Here is a 23747-nt window from a genome sequence, read left to right on the forward strand (position 1 = left end):
TCCGTACAGACAAATGTCCAAGGTGTGCTACACTGTGCACGCTTTCTTCTGCTTGCAGACACAGACTATAGGTCTTGTTTTAAAAAAAAATGCACAATAAAAGTTATTTTTATTTGAAGCGCTTTAATTTATGATTTTCTTTATCAATATGATTATTATTATTATAAAGTTCAGACAGAGGTACTTCACAATTTAGAAAACTAATACATCATGTACATTTTATATTGTATTTTCTTCCCGGTGCTTGACCACGTTTACTGTATGTCATTGATAAACATTAGTTTGTTCAGCATAGGTAATTGATACCAAGCATAACTGCAGGCTAAGTTTACAACACATAATTAACTATTGATTACTTAATGTCCAGTGGCAAATATGTCATGCGTATTTAGAAAAAAACCCATTAACATTGCATTTAATAAGTTTTGTAAAAATTAAATCATCGTTTATAAATAGTAAGTAAATTCTATTGTTTTAATATTGTCCGGTGATGCCTATAAATGTCTTTTTACAAAATGTATGTCTATGAGGGTACTGCTCGACCGGCGTCCCGCAGAAGTGGTTTCGCCAGTGCAATTTGACATGTTTATCAAATTATTGACGTCACATTGACGCGTTTTGGAAGAATCGGACACATTTCTGTGTGCTACCATAGATAGATGTATAACATCTCTGGCTAGGTGCTACATATATGACTATGTACGATAAATTTTCAATTAAATTAAATTTCCACTTCAACCTATTTTAATAATTGTATAAAGTAGTTAGTATATATTTAAATGTCTTTCGTCGTTGTTTCACGGATCTTTTTATAAAGAGCACATAAATAGACCGATGGTTAAAGCTACACGTGTATGAAATACTTGCCACTGGCAAACACCAATACTTTGATGATGATGAAATAAATTATCATATTTTCCTTCTTTTTTTTTTATTTAGAAACAAATTTCAACTTTGATTGATTATAATATATACATATAGTATCAGAAGTCCAGTCCATTAGTGATTACTGGACTTATGGTAGTATATAAAGTAATAAGTAAATTTTGATGTCATACCATTCCCTTCCATAATTGTGCATTCTTTTTATTTTTACATAACACAGAAATGAGGAAAGTTTTAACATCAGAAAATGTATTGTAGCCTAGACCTGTTGGTGACCTTCTGCTGTTGTTTTTTATTTGGTCGGGTTGTTGTCTCTTTGACACATACACCATATCCATTCTCAATTTTATTATTTATAAATTCATTACATTTTCTTTCCTCAGAATGATTTACAGCAATGGAGACAGGAGCAGACATGGGAAAGTTCGATGTTAAAATTGAAGACCTATAAACAAAATGATGTATCAATATGGCACTCATCAGAAAAAAAAAACAACATTTAATCATGAACCATTGAATCCGGAGTTTCGTACAAGTACCAAAACATTAAAGGTGGATGCTTATAATGAGCTCATATTAGAACTAAAGTGTCCTCTTGAATTACCACTGTATATGTACAAAGATACATCATATCCGGGACTGAATTGAGGAAAAGAGCCAGGAAACTGACATTCAACAAAGCATTCCAAAGAAAAGATGGCATAGGGGGAGAGCAATGAAACATGATACATGCAAAATTAATTGTTTCTTTTATTGTTTTATTTATGAGCTTTAAAAGGTCATAAAATGACCAAGGGGCATGAAAATGACAGAGATTTTTGCCACAAACTTCACATGTTGGTATGACATTGAATGTTTTATTAAATATTAAAAAATGATTATGATAAATAAAAGAAATTCCAGTTATGATTAATAATAAGGTAATCGAGACATTGTTTTGTGTTGATTATAATGCATTGCCTAACATAGTAACATATGACTGCATTAATTACAACATATTTTAAGCAATGGCAAAATACCAAAAAATGAACAGTATTGAAGATTCTTATCTTGTTTGATATATATATAAATTATGCGCTATTATACAATTGATACTGTAAAATATCAGCCTCGAACCACAGTGTGAATCTTCCTGATGTCGAGTGCGTATTATTTTTATAAACACTGAAAGACAGTCACAATCAAAATCAAGAAGTAAGCAAAGAATCACAAAACGAAAGGGCATTGACAACAACACATTGAAAAATACATATATATAAAAACAACACGATCTCCATTAAAAACCGGGAGTGAATTCAGGTGCTCCTAATGCGTATTATTTTGATAAACACTGAAAGACAGTCACAACCAAAATCAAGAAGTAAGCAAAGAATCACAAAACAAAGGGGCATTTACAACAACACTTTAAAAAAAAAACATAAAAGACAACACGAACTCCGTTAAAAACCGGGAGTGAATTCAGGTGCTCTTAATGGGTAAAATCCGACAAACTGCTAATCTTGCTTCATTTCTGTTGTTTTCTCCTTCGCCTCAATAGTTTTTCGATAGACAAGAGTGAGCTTGATCATTTTCCTTGGTCATGTTCACGTCGCTAAAAAAAATCTGCGCAGCAGGGTGATATAGTCAAAGAGAAAAACGTAACCAGCTAAAAAAGGATAATAATAATATTGCCACAGAATTATCAAACCTATATTTGGATACCAATTGTACTGAGATGCACATTGTAAAAACTTCTCTAATGATAAACACTTAATCAGAGATATCTACAAAAGATACAAAATACAATGTATGCCACAAACTATTATATAGCATACTTTACTTTACCGATTTTAAAAGTTTTCAGTTCCAAATATTTTTTGAAACAATACACATTCAAGTTAAAAAGATTAACAACACCAAATCTACAATAACAGTACTGAAAATAACAATACCGAAATAGTACTGTCAACATCAGTACTGAAACAGTACTGACAAAATCAGTACTGAAACAGTACTGACAAAATCAGTACAGAAACAGTACTGTCAAAATCAGTACTAAAACAGTACTGTCAAAATCAGTACTGAAACAGTACTGTCAAAATCAGTACTAAAACAATACTGTCAAAATCAGTACTGAAACAGTAGTGACAAAATCAGTACTGAAACAGTACTGTCAAAATCAGTACTAAAACAGTACTGACAAAATCAGTACTAAAACAGTACTGTCAAAATCAGTACTGAAACAGTACTGTCAAAATCAGTACTGAAACAGTACTGACAAAATCAGTACTGATTTCATTGAAAGTATAACATTATAAGTTTTTAGTCTTTCCTAACAGTACTGATATGCACGAGGGTAGAAATGTACCAAAAAAGTATGGGTAAATTATTGGTAGTGTATAATAATATTCAAGATAATAACCAAAAACAGCAAAATTTCCTTAAAATTACCGATTGACGGGCAGCAACCCAACAACAGGTTGTCAGATTCATCTTCCAATTACAGGGCAGATAGATATTGATCTGATAAACAAATTCACCCCAAGTCAGATTGCTCTAAATGCTTTGGTTTTGAGTTATAAGCCAAAAACTGCATTTTACCCCTATGTTCTATTTTTAGCCTTTGTGGCCATCTTGGTTGGTTGACCTGGTCACGCCACACATTTTTTAAACTAGATACCCCAAAGATGATTGTTGCCAAGTTTGGATTAATTTGGCCCAGTAGTTTCAGAGGAGAAGATTTTTGTAAAGATAACAAAGATTTACGAAAAAATGGTTAAAAATTGACTATAAAGGGCAATAACTCCTAAACAGGTCAACTGACCATTTCGGTCATGTTGACTTGTTTGTAGATAATACTTTGTTGAACATTATTGCTGTTTACAGTTTATCTCTATCTATAATAATATTCAAGATAAAAACCAAAAACAGCAAAATTTCCTTAAAATTACCAATTCAGGAGCAGCAACCCAACAACCAATTGACTCATTCATCTGAAAATTTCAGGGCAGATAGATCTTGACCTGATAAACATTTTTATCTCATGTCAAATTTCCTCAAAAGGTTTTGGTTTTTGAGTTATATGCCAAAAACTGCATTTTACCCCTATGTTCTATTTTTAGCCATGGCGGCCATCTTGGTTGGTTGACCAGGTCACGCCACACATTTTTTAAACTAGATACCCCAAAGATGATTGTGGCCAAGTTTGGATTAACTTGGCCCAGTAGTTTCAGAGGAGAAGATTTTTGTAAAAGATTACTTTAATTTACAAAAAATGGTTAAAAATTTACTATAAAGGGCAATAACTCCTAAACGGGTCAACTGACCATTTTGGTCATGTTGACTTATTTGTAGATCTTACTTTGCTGAACATTATTGATGTTTACAGTTTATCTCTATCTATAATAATATTCAAGATAAAAACCAAAAACAGCAAAATTTCCTTAAAATTACCAATTCAGGGGCAGCAACCCAACAACCGATTGACCGATTCATCTGAAAATTTCAGGGCAGATAGATCTTGACCTGATAAACATATTTACCCCATGTCAGATTTGCTCTAAATGCTTTGGTTTTTGAGTTATAAGCCAAAAACTGCATTTTACCCCTATGTTCTATTTTTAGCCCTGGCGGCCATCTTGGTTGGTTGACCGGGTCACGCCACACATTTTTTAAACTAGATACCCCAATGATGATTGTGGCCAAGTTTGGTTTGATTTGGCCCAGTAGTTTCAGAGGAGAAGATTTTTGTAAAAGTTAACGACGACGGACGACGGACGCCGTACGCCGGACGCAAAGTGATGGGAAAAGCTCACTTGGCCCTTCGGGCCAGGTGAGCTAAAAATGAATATGAAGGTGTTACTACAGTACATATAAAATAAAATGCATCCACATTATACTATTACATATAAATTTTATATACTAAACTTTTCACAAAGCTGGACTTATGCTTCCCTTCATAAAACCTAAAATGACCAGAAAAACCTGTATCTATTTTCACATCTGTATTGTGTATAAGTATCTAAAAATGTATCTAGTTTTAAATTTATAGAAATTACATTTCATTAGTATTAAAGATCATTCAATACATCTTACCAAAGACTACAGGACTAAGGATATCCTTTTTAAACACTGTCTTTATACTCTCTGCTGCCACATATATAACAAAGGGGTCTTTGTTTTTCTCTAAACCAGCGGCTACATCTAGTAAAGACTTTCTCAATAAATCTGGTAACAATGATCTGTAAGTAAAAAATAAATACTGTGGATTCATTATTATCTACAAAAATGCAAGTTTTCCTCTATCCATGAAAATTGGTATCAACGAAAATAAATGAATACACAGACTAACATTCTCAAAATATCTTGCAACAGACTACCATGTCACAGAAGATTACATTCTTAGAAACTGCAATGCTCAAAATATTAACCTGACAACTTTATATAAAATTTTCTCTGAAAATAAACTGTGAAAAGAATGAACTTGATTATTTTGGTTTAAAAACAGACCACAAAATGTTGATACCAATTGTAATATGTACTTGACCAGTTTACCATCTGAAATTGTCATTTGTTCACTGTTCAATAAGTAAACTCATCATAAGTGGCATATTAAAATTTTGTACAGCAGACACACATTTTTAGGTCAAAAGACTCATCAGTCAGACGCTGAAATCTAAAGAGTTAAAAGGCCAAATAAGGTAATCAAAGGAAGGTAGAAAGTCCTTAGTATTTAAACAAATATCAAAGTTTTGTAACATATGATTATGACCATATCAATAATTTGACATTGTAGTTATAAAATGTCAAATCAGTTAGTTTTTACCAAATCATCACCCAAAGATATCAACCAACCAACTAACAGAAAAAACACCATTCATACCATTAAATTATAAAAAACACAGAACCAAAACAGAAGCTCTTATAAACAACTCACCATAAAGTTCCTAAATGAAAGAAATGTATAACTGTATATCCTAAACAACACAAACCACAAAAACAACACATTATTAATCTTTTTACAATTTATATCATTTAAATGTTCAGAAATCAATAGGTGTTTTCCTATACAAATATTACTTTTTTTTCACTTGAAAAACTTCAAAGAATTATTTTCTTAAATTTTAACACAAGATGGAATCTATAATGCAATTCGTGTATAATGTCTAGCAAGAGAGTCACCCAAAAATGAAAAAAAAATCTAAGCTAAAAATAAAATATGATCAGAAGTTGAAATCTCAAGGAAAATTCAGTTTAAAGTTGTTGATTTGTCCTATGATTTTATTGTCCCTTTCGTATCTTCTGCCTCTTTTTCGTTAATATAAAACAATAACATGATTATTTTATGTTGAATTCATTTACAACTTTACTCAAATAAATATTTAGCTTGACAAATGGAAAAAAACTCGTCTTGAAACCAAATATAATAATCTACCGGTATTTAGCTTTATTGTACTAATCAGTTGCATTCACATTGATATAAGTTGTATATTTACCCTTATTCATATCATTAAGATGACAAATCGCAGTCACAAAGTAAAAATATTGATGTATACTTACATGTATCTGACAGCATCTATAATACCGATTAAGTATGATGTATCTATATCCATTAATGTTTTACTATGGTTATACTGTTGCTGAACATATTGTAACAATCTAGGAGATACCTCAGCTTTCTCCAGTAAATTAACTAGTGATAGGTCAATGTCCTTTAAAGCTTGTGAATCTTTTCCATTAATCACTAGACAGCTTACATATTCCACAACCTGAAGAAATTGATTAAAACATTATCAAGACATTTTTGAAAGTGCTAATTACAAATAATGTGACATTATCATTTTAAATACCAGTTTTTGAATCTTCATCTTTGCTTCAAATTGTTTCACTAAAGTTGTGATTTTCATTATCTATAGGAAGGTTTCTTATACAATGTGCCATATGAATTTTGTGTGTAAGATAATTTTAGGTGAGAAAGGCTGTTCCATTCAAAAATTCATATAGGAACGAATGAACTGTCATTCAAATTGCAATGCTTATGTCTCATCTAAAATGGTATATAAAAATTCAAACATTTGTCAGCTGTAATCTAAAAAATTTAAATCAAGAAATTATTTGCATAGCCTTTGGACCAAACTCAATAAATACCTTTGTCCTGATAACATTGGTTAAAAGTTCAACATCTGAAACCGAAAAAGAATGTGGAAATGGTGGCAAATCACCTTCCTTGTCATTTAAAACCTCCTTATTAACATTGGACAATACATCCTTTTGTCTATAATGAACTACAGTATCTTCAGTCCCATCATGTTGCAATGAATTCTGGGAGATGTCAGTTTCCTGACCTTCCTGAATACTTCCCTGTAAATCAGTGTCAATACTTGACATAACATTTGATTCTTGAGATGAATTAATAGTTTCTCCTAAGTTAACATCTTCCTCACTGTTTGTCAAATTTTGTGATTCTGTAGAATTTTCAAATTCACTTTCAGATTCATGTTCTGACATTTCTTTGTCCTCATTTTTGACCTCTTTGTATTCACCACATGATTCAACTGAAGATTCTAAAGTGGAAAGAAGTTCTGCATCAGGTGTTGTCTGTATATGAAAATTCTTAACTTCTGTTGATGTTAATTTTCTGGTTTCACTAATTTCAATAACGGCACGGCCTGCCTCCTTCCTCCTCTCAAATGCAACCTCATCATCTTCATCTTCATCACTGTCCTCTTCAGTTGCAGAACTACTTGTTAAAGATTGATTGTCTATAAAATGAACTTTTCGTAATGCTCCCAATGTTTTTTCACCATCATGACGGAGAATACTTTTTGTTTCAATGTCAGTTCTCGTAGGGGCTAAAACTGTTGGAGTAACTAAATTTTCACTTGTATTTCTAGAATTTTCATCTTCATCTTCATCTCCTTCATTTACAATCAAACATCTTTTTCCTTTCTTAGTTCTGAAATTTAATGAACACAGATAATTTATATAGTTTTTAGTATATATGTAATAATCGACTATATCTGTAAATTTTAAATATTTTTTATATCTACTGTGGATTCATTATAATTCATAGGATATCAATTTTTATGGACTTTGTGTGTAAAGGTGAACCATGAATTAAAATGTTCAATGAAATACAAAATTTCTATAAGACTGGTATGTAGACTTTGGAAAAATCACAAAACTAAATATCCACTAAAATGCAATGTTTACTGAATCCACCAAAATTGATACCCACAAGTATAAATAAATTCAAAGTATCTAAAATTTCTTTACTCTAAAATATAAACCTTTAATAAAATAACTATGCTCTTGCCTCTCCCCTGATTAGTTCCCCTCATTCTGAGACATTCATTGCAGAGCAGCTTACAAGTATTGTGTCTGTTACAAAAGTGTTTAACCATTACCAGTTTTGCCAGTTGTAAAATGACAATTGAGCTCTACTGTGAATTGCTTTCCACAACATAAATAATGGAATAATTAATTTCAAATATAGTCAACAAATTCAATGGGATATTTGTCTCATTTACATCAGTTGCACTGGCAAATTCAGTGCTGGATTGGGGTTGGCAGGAGATGAAACGAGAAAAAGGAGTAATTTTTCAACAGTAATGATAATTCTCCAAATCTATAAAAGTAATCCTAAAATCTCCAAATCCTTTATTGCTCAAGCATTTCATATTATAATATCATTTCATCCCCATACGACAAATCTTTTATCAGCAACACTACATATGTAATTCAACCCCTCTAAAACCAAAGAACAGCAAAATCATTCCTGTATGATAGCTACACCTATTGTATACCTTTCCAAACCCCAAATTCTTAATCATTCATGCCCTGCCTACATTCAACATTCTCTAAAACAATAATTATAACCCTTTAGAGAAAGATCATAATGTTTAAATAAAATTGAGAATGGAAATGGGGAACGTGCCAAAAGAGACAACAACCTGATCAAAAGAGCAGAAAACAGCCAAAGGCCACTAATGGTCTTCAACACAGGGAGAAAATCCCACACCTGGAGGAGTGCTTCAGATGGCTTCTAAACAAAAATGTGTACTAGTTCAGGGATATTGTTTGTCTTATTAAACTCCAAAATATATAAATGAATCAAAATTAAAAATCATTCAAGACTAATAAAAACCTACAATAGTTGTGTCATCTTTGACAGATTGAATAAGAATCTTCTTCCTTCTGTCCTAATTCCAATATTATTCATATAATTCTGTAGTATAATCTGTACTGTTGATGTAGCAGTGGTAAAGATGTGATTTAGTAATGCCTCATATTTAGCTATTCCTTCCTCTACATCTGGATTTATATTGTATGCTAAAAAAAAAATTGTCACATTAGATTTAGTTTCTTCTGCACGGCATGATTGGGCACATCAATTTTCTTTAAAACATATTAAGTAAGACAGTAGTTCTTTCTTTTAGCTACTGTACATGATATACCATATATCCACTTAATCTTGCTGATACCTATTTCCATGGATTGAAGAAAAATTCAACTTTGTCATGTGTTTGTGGTTACTTGATTTCCTGGTTTGGTGAAATTTGATTAAAGCCAATATGAGAAATATTTGGTTTAACTTTTTATTTTGTGCTTTATTTGTACTATTAAAATTCATGAAAAATTGATACCCAACAAATGTTAATGAATCCAGAAATTTCAGCTTGCCTTATGGTGTGGGTCTTTGCTCATAGTTCATGCTATAAGTTTCAAAGAAGATTGACTTGACAAGAACATGGGGTATCCTCTTATACATTAGGTACAAGCTTTTGTGTTGGGTATTTGCCTGTGTGTTGGGCATTTACTTGTATATTATATATTTGCTTGTGTGCAAAAAACATTAAAAATTCAACACTGAAAACACAATATATTTAGCATTTGCTTCATTTAAGCCTTACTGCAATGGCAATTAGATTTCTTCAGAAAAGCAAGTGATAATTAGCATCTGAAAGAATACACACAAGACATTTTACTTACGTATATCTAACCATGACTCTAATGTCATCTGCAATGTTGCTGTTAGATTTGACAAAGTACGACAACCAGACTGTAAGATTTCTTCATGGTCCTCATGATGGTTCAAAGCTCTCAATATCATTTCCAAAGCAGTTTCTCTTATTTGTACCTTGAATCAAATAACACTTTTAAACACTCCCTTACATGAACACATATATCTTTTTATAAAATACATTTAATGATACATTAGGACTTGAATATGCTTAAAACTGAATTAAGGTTCATATGGAAAATGATGTACAAGAAAGCAAGTCAACCAAAGTTTTTATAAACATGGATTCATAAAATAGATCTAAACAAAATGCTGTGTGCAGCTGATACAATCACTGATGTCGAGCACTGAGCATTTTTGGAAAGTATGAACACTACATTCAAACTTGACACAGCTCTGAATTTGTATCGTTATTGAATATTTGACACATCATAGGATTCTAACACAAAATGAATTTTGTGTCATATGCTGTGGATTCATTGATATTCATTGGATACCAATTTTCGTAGATTTCGTGGGGATAGGGGAACCACGAATTTAAGTGTTCAACTACAGATTTTCTAAAGGAATGTATGCACAATTTGACAAAACAACAAATTTATATATCCACGAATATGCAAGTTTTCATCAATCCAAGAAAATTGGTACCCACGAAAATAAATGAATCCACAGTAAACAGTTGAAAGTATTGCTTTCATTACCTTTTCATTAATCTGATATTGATATGTTGTTATCTTGGCTAAGATGTCTAAACAATTTGATTGTACTTCTTCCTGGTTCAAATACACAGCCATACAACCCATAACTGCTGCAGCTGCCTGACATTTTATCATTATTGGAATATTCTGTGGAAAATGGCTGAACTTCCTTAGCAACTGCAGACACAGAACAACATGAGACAAGGGATCCTGAGGGAAAACCAAATAAAAAATTTAACATTTGGTGAAATAAGTAGACTCAACATTTCAAACCAAAATTTTTAAGTATTATGATTCTGTATGAAGAAATTATTTAGCAGACTTGATATCAGTCATACATATAAAGCAATAAATTAAAAATATAAACAATCTGTAGGTGCACAGTATTGGTTTCTTTTTGTATGTTACTTCTTTAATTTTGACTGGATTCTTTATAACTTTGAAAGTTAAAAAGACAAAAGACATAATTTATTGAGGTCATGACAAGGTTAAAAGATAGAATTTGTTATATGTAGTACTAAAAATATAAACTGAATTCTTGTTAATCTAATAAAAAAACTTTTTTTTTTTTCGTTTTCACATTTTTGAAAAATATAACTAAGAAGTTTAAAACATACTAGTATTTGTCTAAGAATTTCAACAAGAAGTTTTATAGCTGGAGAATGTATTGGCCTGTCCCTTTCTGATTCTGGCATTTCATCTAAATAGCTGGTAACCTCATTTAAGTAACCCAGTACAACATTCCTCTGATATTCTGCTACTTCCTGTTAATAAATATGAATATTAAGTATGCTTGAAGACATAAGTGCCTTATCAAGGGAACAGGGCAATTTTCATAACAATAGTAATATTTCTGGTCAAATATGGTCTTTAATGTATAATCACTATGGTTTCGGTGGGGTTTCTGTTGCTGAGTCTTTATAATTTTCTATGTTGTATTTTCTGTACTGTTTTTGTCATTTTGAAAGTTTTTAATTTTTTGTCAGTTTGAATATTCTATATTACACAAATTTGGTACCAAAACTTTTCTTTAAAATACTTATCTTGGTAAATTACAAATTAAAGAAATTTTAAAAACCCAACAAAATCCTTTTTCACAAAATGAAAAAGAATAAACAACGTCAATATCTACCTTTTCTTATTCCAACTTCCAGTTATATAGCAGAGTCACTGACTAGCTATTGGAAACCCTAAAATCATTTACTGTGGATTCATTATTATTCGTTGGATACCAATTTTCATGGATTTCGTGGGTACAGGGAAACCACGAATTTAAGTGTTCAACAAATTACAAATGTTCCCTAAAACTAGGGATTAATTTTAGTCCCCTGATTTGGACCAACTTGAAAATTAGGCCCATAATCAAAAATCGAAGTACATGTTAAGATTCAGCATTTAATATCAAAGAACTCCAAGAATTCATTTTTTGTTAATATCAAACTTAGTTTAATTTTGGACCCTTTGGACCTTAATGTAGACCAATTTCAAAACAGGACCAAAAATTAAGAATCTAAATACACGGCGAGATTTGGCATATCAAATACCGACAATAATTTTTTTTTTATTAAATCAAACAAAATTTAGTTTTGGACCCTTTTAGCCACTAATTCCTTAACTGTTGGGACCAAAACTCAATCCCAATCTTCCTTTTGTGGTCATAAACCTTGTGTTTAAATTTCATAGATTTCTATTTTCTTATACTAAGTTATTTTGAGAAAACCACGAAAAATACTTATTTGTGCCCCTTTTTGGCCCCTTATTTCTAAACAGTTGGGACCAAAACACCCAAAATCAATCCCGTCCTTCCTTTAGTGGTTAAAAACCTAGTGTTAAAATTCTATTGATTCTAATTACTTATATTAAATTTACTATATGGAAATCATCTGTCTTTGGACAACGCTGACAACGACGACAACGTGATACCAATACACGACTAAAAAAAACTTTAGTTTTTGCTGTCGTATAAAAACAAATTCAACAATCTTGGTTCTTCCCCCCTTCCACATAAGTAAACTTTAAATATAATAACCTGCAAGAATCTGAATATCTGATCTGTCATTTTGGATGATAGCTTTGAATCTGTGTACATGTGGACCTGTTTTGTTAAGAAACTTGCAGCCAGGCCTCCAAGCTGTAAGGAAAATTAATATTGACAGACGGTGTTCACCTGATGTGGTGAAAATATACTTTTCAAACATTAATTTTTTAATTCAATAGACATTTTGCTATGTTGTATCTTTCTTATATTTTACACAAATCAACTGGAGAACTTAGAAAATGAATCACTCACATGGCAAAAATATTTAATTTTGATATCCACTTTTTAGCTCACCTGGCCCGAAGGGCCAAGTGAGCTTTTCCCATCACTTTGCGTCCAGCGTCCGTCATCGTCCGTCGTCCGTCGTCGTTGTTAACTTTTACAAAAATCTTCTCCTCTGAAACTACTGGCCCAAATTGAATCAAACTTGGCCACAATCATCATTGGGGTATCTAGTTTAAAAAATGTGTGGCGTGACCCGGTCAACCAACCAAGAGGGCCGCCATGGCTAAAAATAGAACATAGGGGTAAAATGCAGTTTTTGGCTTATAACTCAAAAACCAAAGCATTTAGAGGAAATCTGACAAGGAATAAAAATGTTTATCAGGTCAAGATCTATCTGCCCTGAAATTTTCAGATGAATCGGTCAACCCGTTGTTGGGTTGCTGCCCCTGAATTGGTAATTTTGTGGAAATTTTGCTGTTTTTGGTTATTATCTTGAATATTATTATAGATAGAGATAAACTGTAAACAGCAATAATGTTTAGCAAAGTAAGAATTACAAATAAGTCAACATGACCGAAATGGTCAGTTGACCCCTTTAGGAGTTATTGCCCTTTATAGTCAATTTTTAACCATTTTTCGTAAATCTTAGTTATCTTTTACAAAAATCTTCTTCTCTGAAATTACTGGGCCAAATTAATCCAAACTTGGCCACAATCATCTTTGGGGTATCTAGTTTTAAAAATGTGTCCGGTGACCCGACCATCAAATCAAGATGGCCGCCACAGCTAAAATAGAACATAGGGGTAAAAGGCAGTTTTTGGCTTATACCTCAAAAACCAAAGCATTTAGAGCAAATCTGACAGGTGGTAAAATTGTTTATCAGATCAAGATCTATCTGCCCTGTAATTTTCAAATGAATCTGACAACCCATTGTTGGGTTGCTGCCCCTGAATTGGTAATTTTAAGGAAATTTTGCTGTTTTGGTTATTATCTTGAATATTATTATAGATAGAGATAAACTGTAAACAGCAATTATGTTCAGCAAAGTAAGATTTACAAATAAGTCAACATGACCGAAATGGTCAATTGACCCCCTAAGGAGTTATTGTCCTTTATAGTCAATTTTTAACAATTTTCATAAAATTTGTAAATTTTTATTAACATTTTCAACTGAAACTACTGGGCCAATTTTATTATAGATAGAGATAAATGTAAGCAGCAAGACTGTTTAGTAAAGTAAGATTTACAAACACATCACCATCACCAAAACACAATTTTGTCATGAATCCATCTGCTTCCTTTGTTTAATATTCACATAGACCAAGGTGAGCGACACAGGCTCTTTGGAGCCTCTAGTTTTCTTTATTGTAGTTCATATATCTTCATTTCCATTGGATATCTATAAATCTTAAAAGGATTTAAGCTGCATGTTATTGTAACATTTTTATCTTATGGTGATAGAAATTTTGTATTTTTGTTCTACTTTATTATTAATTTGCACTTTTATAAAAGGAATAGAGAGCAACTTGTAGAAAGTCCATATACATACAGGACACAGCGAGCCAATTTCATAAGAGGTGTTCCAATTATATGTCCCCATTCAAAAGCATCAATTGTCAAAAAAGGGGGGTTTCAACCCTCTGAATCCCATATTGGCCACTGAAGATATAGCTTACAGTTGACAAAGTTGTCATGTTTTTGAACATCAAAAAGAATACAAATAACAGCTATTTTATTGGATGTTGTATCTGCCAATTTAAAAACAATACCTGTTTAGAGGATGCTGATTGCTCAAATAAATCTGGATCTGTAGAAGGATGTTGAACATAGAACCAGTCAGAACTTTCTTCACTTACTGCTCGTTGAAGTGGCTGGGGAAAAAGTCAATTAATTGTTCATAAATTTTTAAATCATATTTTATTCAAATTTCTATTGCTATAAAGCCATCATCACTTTAATAGAAAGAGGTCTGCCCTATCAATTTCATGGTTGACTAGTCACTACCTGTATAAGTTTTCCGTGGCATGAATGTTTGAAAAATACAGCCAAGATTTCTGTGATGTCCTAAATATTTCATTTTTAACATTTTAATAGTTGCAATTGAAGAGGAATTGATAGTACTGTATTTGTCACTGTATATTGATGATTTGATAGTCAAAAATATAATTTTACTGGCAATATGAAGTGGAAATATAAACCATAAATTGTAAAATCCAAAATTAGCTGACATTTTCTATCATATAATAATTTTGGTTTTTTTACTTACATGACTTAATGCTATATTGTTTCATACATTTGTAATTTTCAATAGTAGGATCATTAATTCATGAATAATTTTTATCAATACTAACTTTTCATGCTTTTAGTTCTCATTTAGCAATGGAAAACCAAATCTATGATCTAGTTATCTGGTGTATATGCATGTACAATGATTAACTATTATAATTACCTGATTTTCTCCTTTCCTGCCAGGTTTTGGGGGTGGAGTCCTAGAAACAGCTACTCCTGGGGTATGGGGTAACAATCTTCTCTCTTTAGCCATAGGACCTATAAACACCCTCAATTTCTTGTCAGCTACCTCTATTGTAGAACCTAAAAAAAACAACACCAACTTTTGATGAATTAAATTTTTTTTTCTTCTAAATCTTAAATTAATTGTTCAAATATAGTCTCTTATTTCCTTGTAATAGAACTGGACAATTCTAGTCATAAAACAACAAATAATTAACACTGAATTCAGGATATGCAAATAATATGAAAATTAAGGAAATATTTTAATGAAAGCAAGAGGTAATAAAACCCACACACAATATTGATTTACAGTTTTTATATTGGTCATTTATTAGTCTGGTATGAATGAATGAAATTGATTTTTATATTTTCTGTGTACTGCAACATTTTTCACAAAAATCAAATGCCTTTGTAATAATGTTGATCATGGATATTTATCTTCATGTGTAATTTTTGCCTGTTTAGAGACATATGTCTTGTACAAGTTGTGTTTTTGTACAAGTTATAACATGTACAAAAGTACCTCATTCATGTTATAACCTGTACAAAATATTGCTTAAAAATGGTCCTAACTTGTACAAAATTTAAGATAAATCTTAATGAATTAAAATACACAATTTAATCCACCAATGCATAAATAACAACAATAAATAACAACAATAAATAGGCCATAACGTGTCTCTTTCTGTAGAGGACAATGATCACAAAGTTACAGAAATATATGTTTCATGACTTATGTTGGCAAAATGTGTTTTCATGTGATTGAAAGTTTTATGTAGTCCATCATGGCTTTTATAAGTGTGACACTATTTACTAAAAGCTTACATTTCCTCAATGACAATTACATTAGATACTGGTACATGTAACTAAATTCTTCCCAAAATTTTAAGAACAATGCCTAATAATTTTTGGTAATACTCCTCCCTCTTGTTTTATAGCATGCAAAGACTTAAACAATGTCTTATATGCTTACTCTGTAAAATCAAGAGATAGCTGAAAAAGTTTTCATTGGACCACGTTTCATTATAAATATCTTTGAATCTACTCTTTAATATTTTTGGCCTTCAGTATAACTTATGTAAATTTATTACTCATTTTTTTTTTATAAACTATAAGATTATTTCATTAGGCAAATGTCATTTTTATGTTTTAAATTTATATCCTCTACTTTGAAAGCATGCATTTGTGTCCTTTGGATGTTGTCTGCTCCATGGGTGGGTTGTTATCTTTTAGACACATACCCCATTTCCATTCTTAATTTCATTTGTAGACACATCTGTCCTGGCTATCCTCTTATGTCTTTTAGTGTCAACTAGAATGAAATTATTTTACTATTGCCTTCAAAGTCGCCTCACATTTATAATTCATCAAATAAAGATATATCCATAGATAGTCATAAGAAAATCATAAGACTCGTCCTAAGATATACATGTATCTTATGACAAGTCTTAGGAATGCTTCGTAATACCAACCCCTGGACATTAACTGTATCAAAAAAAGGACAAAACACACTTACATGAAGGAATAATACAAAAGTTATGAAAATATTGTTGATGTCAATAACATCTGTTGCGATAATAGAAACATATCCTTATTTTTCAATTTTGTACAAGTAATAACCATTTTTAAGCAATATTTTGTACAGGTTATAACATGTATGAGGTACTTTTGTACATGTTATAACTTGTATTTTTGCATTATACAATATTTATACAATATTTTTGTACATGTTATTACCTGTACAAAATCGCAACTTGTACAAGACATATATACATATTCAAGAGTGGGTTGTTTTTGTGCTGATTTCCAGATTAAGATAAAAACACTTATAATCAGAGACAAAAAAAAATATAGCTTTGCAAAAACATGCATTGAAATTTGGCTAAATTTTAACTCTGTGAAAATAAATCAATTTTCAGTATTTTTTAAAATATGAGACTACTACTGCATTTTTCTTCAAATGTCTTTAAAGATTTTAAACATGGACCAAAACTTACTGTTGGAAATTAAAAAGTTATTATTATACTAAATCTCAGAAGTTTTTGCCAATTTTTTTTTACTGTTTTTAATACCCAGAATTCGAAACTTTATTACAAAAACATGAAATTTTATGCTTTGTTGAGTCCAAAACTGACGATATGGATGAAATTTGTATGCCGAGATATAAGATAAAAGCAAAAAATAGACGTAAGATATCTAGAGTGAAATCCGGTGGTATCGTACTCGGGTTTAGGGAAAATATTTCTGACTGTATTCAAGTAATTGAGACAAATAGTAAATTTGTTCTGTGGTGTAAGATTTCAAGATTATTTAAAGATGGGGTTGTTATTCTCGGTGTTGTGTACATACCACCAGAATACACTGCTTATTCGTCACCTGATGCTTTCGGTGAAATTGAAAGCGAGTACCTAGAACTCTCATCCAAATATGACAATATATTTATGGTTGGGGATTTTAACGCCCGCACGGCCAGTGAGAAAGATTATATTTTTATTGACGAAAATGATAAAAGTAATGAGTTAGAATGTGTATCTTTTAATGATGTATGTAACCTTAACCTTTTTAATATACCTATAGATCGTAATAGTATGGACAAAGGAAAAAACCGTTACGGTAATCAATTACTTGAGTTATGTAAATGTAAAAGTTTATTTATTATGAATGGAAGACTAGCTACTGATATAGCTGGAAAATTTACCTGTAGAAATGCAAGTGTAGTAGACTACTGCTTATGTAATGTTAATTTTATTAAAAACATTATTAGTTTGGACGTTTTAGAATTTTTGCATTTGTATTCAGATGTACATTGTCCATTGTTTATATGTTTGAATTGTAATCAATCTGTAAAAGAAAGCATTGAACAGAATAATTTTACTAGCCAACCAAATAAAAAAGTTAATAAATGGGATCACGAAAAGAAACCTGAATTTAGAGAGAATTTAAATTTTGAAAAACTAGACAGTTTATTACATGATTTCATGGATTTAGTAAATGTTAATTTGGAAAGTATTAATGATGACATGATGAACTCTTTTGTGGATGAGATCGGATTAATCCTAATAGAATCCGCAAGGGAAACTTTAGGAACAAGATCAGACAAGCCGAAAAAACGAGCATACAAAATCAAGGGAGATAAACCTTGGTTTAACCTTGAGTGTAAATTTGAGAGACAGAATTATAGGAAATTTAAGCGCAAGCTTAAGGCGAGGCCTTCGCCTTTATTATCTAATAAAATAAAAGAATCTGAAAAAAGATATAAAAAGGTCATGGACAAGGCTATTAAAAAACATAAAAAAGATATGGCTCGAAAATTAAAAAATCTTAGATATCAAAACACCAAAGAGTAGCCGTGGTGTAGTGGTTAGTGCATCGGACTATTAACACAAAGGTTCCTGGTTCGATTCCCGTTTGGGATGAAAATTTCAGGAACTCAATTTTCGGCTCTCCCTTGACACCATTTGCGAGTATGGTCTTGAGGAAACGATGATAGTCCGTCGGACGGGGACGATAAAAGGCTGACCCGTGTTAAGAGAGAGCCATATCTCTTGCACGTTAAAGACACCCTTGTAGATTTCGAAAAAGAGTAGGCTAATGCCGCTACAAGGCAGCACTCGCACCCGCCAAGTGGAAAGGGATTAATATAAGTTGCAAAACTTGTTTCCCAATCCACTATAAATAAATATGTTTAAACTAAACTAAACCAAAGAGTATTGGAAAATTTTGAACCAACGCGAACATTCAAAACAACCGAATATTGATTTTGAGGATTTACTCAACTTTTTCAAAGAGCTAAACTCAGGTAACTCAGATCCAATTGACTTGCAAACAAATGATACAAATTTGATGAGTGAACTGAATGATAATTTGAATAGTCCAATTACGAAAGAAGAAATATTAAAATGTATTAAGAATTTAAAAAATAACAAAGCTTGTGGTGATGATATGATTATTAACGAATATATTAAGACTTCTGGTGATTTTTTTATTGATGTTTATGCTGCATTGTTTAACCTGATTTTTAGAACTGGAATATCTTGGGTGATTGGAACGATTAAGCCATCTTATAAAAACAAAGGCAATAAGTTTGATCCTAAAAACTATAGACCCATTACTATTGTAAGTTGTATGGGTAAATTATTTACAGCTATTTTAAGTAATAGACTTGCAAAATTCTCTGATGAAGTTTTACTACTCAATGAAAATCAGTGTGGATTTCGAAATGGTTACTCAACTTGTGATTGTATCTTTACATTACACTCTTTTTTTGAAATTTTGAAATTAAAAAAGAAAAAAATGTTCTGTGCTTTTGTCGATTTTGAGAAAGCATTTGACACAGTGACTAGAGATGCTTTATGGTATAAAATGTTAGTAAATAATATTAATGGTTATATGTATAAGATTATTCATAACATGTATGCTGATATAAAATCATGCCTGTCATACAATGGTGAAAAATCTGATTATTTTCCAAGTAACATTGGTCTACGCCAAGGGGAGAATTTATCCCCTTTTCTTTTTTCGCTTTTTTTGAACGATTTGGAAGATTACTTTTGTAAAGGGAATTTGATAGGCTTAAAATCTATATCAGATACCCTAGAAGACGAACTAGATATATATGTTAAACTGTTTGCAATTCTTTACGCAGACGATACTGTATTAATGGCTGAATCAGCCACAGAACTTAATTTGTTATTAGAAAAATTCGAATCATATTGTGATGTTTGGAAAATGAAAGTCAATGTAGATAAGACTAAAATCATGATTTTTTGCAATGGTAGACAACCTGCTGATCTTAAATTTAATTATGGTAATACTGATTTAGAAATTGTAAATGAGTTTAATTATCTTGGGATTTATTTTTCAAAAAATGGCTCATTTAAAGCAAACAAGAAGCATCTCGCAGAAAAGGCGACGAGAGCCATGTATGAAGTTATCAAAAAGGGGAGAAAGCATGGCTTATCCATAAGCTGTCAATTAGATTTATTTGATAAATTGGTTAAACCTGTTTTACTTTATGGCTGTGAAATTTGGGGATTTGGAAATAATGATATATTAGAAAGGGTTCATTTGAAATTTTGTAAACTTCTACTACATCTTAAATCTTCTACCCCGAATTGTGTTATATATGGAGAACTAGGACGTTATCCTATTAGTTTAGATATCAAGGTTCGCATGATTTCATACTGGGCGAAACTGATTTTTAGCAAACCCAGTAAATTATCAGCAATTGCATACAAATTAATGTTTAGTTTATATCATGGAAATAATGTTAAACTTTATTGGATGAAATGTATAGAATTTATCCTTAATGAAACTGGTTTATCTTATGTATGGTTATCTCAAACTTGTGTAAATGAAATTTGGTTAAAGACTGTTGTAAGAACATCTCTCCAAGATCAATTTAAACAAACATGGTACTCAGATATTCAAACGAGCTCAAAAACATTAAATTATCGCCTTTTTAAGGAACTTTTCGGATTCGAAAAGTATTTAGACATTTTGGAACCCCGTGATATTTATACTTTGTGTCAATTTAGACTCATTAACCACAGATTACCTATAGAAAGTGGAAGATGGAAAAAAATTCAGAGAGATAAAAGAATATGCGAACTATGTGACTTAAAAGATCTTGGAGATGAATTCCACTATGTAATGAAGTGTAAATTTATGGCTATAGAAAGACAAAAGTATATCGCTAAAAAGTATATTGATTATCCAAATATAATTAAATTTAAGGAAATAATGAATATGAAAAAACAATCATATTTAAAAAAGCTATGTACATTTATAAGGCATATTAATTCATGTGTGTGTTCTCCTGGCTAAACTCAACTTATACATGTATTTGTAAATAGTGTACATATTATGTTTTCTCTAATTTATAACTGTGTTATTTATTACATGTAACTTCTGTATACCATTGTATTTACGAAGGTTTGTCAGAATAAAGATATATATATATATAATAGGTTTTTTTACATGTTTAAGGAAATAAACTTAATCAATACATGAAACTCAATATCTGAAATTTGAATGATATAAAGGAAATTATACATGAATTTAACCTGGTTTGGCTAATTTTAGTGATTCATTGTTATTATAATGGTTTTACAATAACATAAAAGTTATATAATCTGAAAAATAAATAAAAAATAAAAAAACAACAGGAACTATTTCATGTATTGTAATTTCAAAAATTTGCATACCTCCTAACAAATTTATCTCCGAAGTTAATCTTTCCTTGTTGACAAAACAGGACACATCTTTATTGTGTGAGGTTAACATCAATCCACCATGTTGACATTTCGTTAGCATAAGTAATGGAACTACGATTCCTGATGGTAGATCTGTAAATCTATCAGAAGATGACATTGGGGCTGTTTGTACATCGCCATCTTGTCCAAACCCTAATATATAATAAACAGTCATGAAAAGAATAGGATGGTGCAAACTGTTATCCAATATTGAGTCTAGTGCACTATTCTAGTGTTCCAACAATGTCCATGTTTAGAAAGAACTTCAAGTCATCAAACCAAAAGAGAGGGTCTGATTTGGTTGAACGAAAACAGAATGCAGATGATTAAAAAAAGAGGATAGAAAAAATGGCCCAAAACTATAAGGCCAAAAACTATAACAGAGAAAATGGGCCGAAAGCATAAATTACAGAGAATAATGTGGGCGCTAAAATATAAAGAGGGCAATATACTATTCTGATTATTTAGTTGAATAATATTTTTTTGTATTTTTCTATAAATTCAACTATATACTGAGCCCCAGCTATTTCTATAGACTATCATCAGATGCTTAAGGAAATTCAAATTTGAAAATTAAGTATAATAATATATTTTACATTAATATAATGATTTTTCTGTTTTCAAAATTATAATTTTGACCACGATGAAAATATGTATCTCTGAAAACACAATGAAACTCCGAGTATTATTTTTTCTGAAAGTCAAATATATATATCTGAGCAATTAAAATATGGTTATGAACTTTAATAATATTACAAAATTTCAAGTATTGCACTTGAGATACTACTTAAATGAATAATATAAAAACATAATAAAATTTGCATTAAAGTAATAAAATGTACTTTAGAAATTGACAATAAATATATATACAGTATATTATATACATTCAAAGTTTGACTTGTTCATAGGAATTTTCTGGTTTTACCTTTCATCAGGAACTCTTAAAAATTTTTAACCCTTTCCTCCATGGATTTTTTTCTCTCACATACTTGATTCACATAGGATTTTTTCAATAAAAAAAAATCATCAGGTTTAAAGTATTTTAAATGCATTGTGAAAACGAATATTTCATCAATGAAATTCAAGTCAGATATTCTTTATATAGATATAGGAAGATGTGGTGTGTGTGCCAATGAGACAACTCTCCATCCAAATAACAATTTAAAAAGTAAACCATTATAGGTTAAAGTACGGCCTTCAACACAGAGCCTTGGCTCACACCGAACAACAAGCTATAATGGGCCCCAAAAATTACTAGTGTAAAACCCTTCAAACGGGAAAACCAAACGGTCTAATCTATATAAACAAAACGAGAAACGAGAAACACGTATATATTACATAAACAAACGACAACTACTGTACATCAGATTCCTGACTTAGGACAGGAGCAAACATTTGCAGCGGGATTAAACGTTTTAATGGATCCAAACCTTCTCCCTTTTTCTGAAACAATAGCATAACATCACAACATAGAAAAACATACGATAAAATATCAATTGGCAGACTTAAACTCAATCAAAAAACGTATGATTACACAATAAATGTCCTTATGTCCTTTTGATATTGGATACACATTTTTATAAGTCTGGTGCAGACATTTTGTAGTCTTGATTGCTTGATTTATTGGTTTGTGTTAAGCACCAATTTCAGCACTATTGGGCTATTTCATGGCGGTCAGTTTATATTCTCACGTCTAGCATTCTAGTAATGTACATTTAACTTGAATGTATGTTGACTGTTAATTGACCCCTTTTCTAAATACCTTAATCTCCCACTGTATCGTTCATTTCAATCACTTAAATTCAAAACAAATATACTCTAAGGGGGGACAGCTTTATAACCATTTATTTTCCCCAACACATTTTATTTTAACACTTTCTGTATATCAATATTAATAAAATAAAATGCAAATCAAAACTAATAAAAGTAAAGATTATTTTCAGAAGCACATAACGTATTTAATTTTTCTTTAGGTCCAGCCTTGCCTTTAAATCTTTTCAAGTAGTATACATTTGTCTGTACATGTACCTGTATAAATTTTAAGATGTAAACATGGTCATGTGTGCAAAAACACTGAAAAAGGTTATGAAGAACAAATGTTTACTCTTCTTTTCCAAGTGAATTGACTTTTTAAA

At 31.0% G+C, this 23747-nt stretch overlaps 1 protein-coding gene across 1 annotated transcript in view; it reads right to left on the minus strand.

The window, feature by feature from the left end:
* Window positions 1-23747, minus strand: part of LOC134719025 (uncharacterized) — a 40173-nt gene that overhangs the window by 16262 nt on the left and 164 nt on the right. Inside the window, exons 2-12 of the mRNA XM_063581943.1 lie at window positions 21565-21765; window positions 15297-15439; window positions 14617-14718; window positions 12614-12715; window positions 11202-11348; window positions 10588-10794; window positions 9856-10003; window positions 9015-9195; window positions 7012-7819; window positions 6424-6632; window positions 4960-5105 (exon numbers count right to left, since the gene is read on the minus strand). Coding sequence (XP_063438013.1) covers window positions 4960-5105; window positions 6424-6632; window positions 7012-7819; window positions 9015-9195; window positions 9856-10003; window positions 10588-10794; window positions 11202-11348; window positions 12614-12715; window positions 14617-14718; window positions 15297-15439; window positions 21565-21765 — 2394 coding nt within the window. The remainder of the gene's footprint in view (window positions 1-4959; window positions 5106-6423; window positions 6633-7011; window positions 7820-9014; window positions 9196-9855; window positions 10004-10587; window positions 10795-11201; window positions 11349-12613; window positions 12716-14616; window positions 14719-15296; window positions 15440-21564; window positions 21766-23747) is intronic.

This window comes from Mytilus trossulus, chromosome 1 (genome assembly GCF_036588685.1).
Source record: "Mytilus trossulus isolate FHL-02 chromosome 1, PNRI_Mtr1.1.1.hap1, whole genome shotgun sequence".
Taxonomy (NCBI): Eukaryota; Metazoa; Mollusca; class Bivalvia; order Mytilida; family Mytilidae; genus Mytilus; species Mytilus trossulus.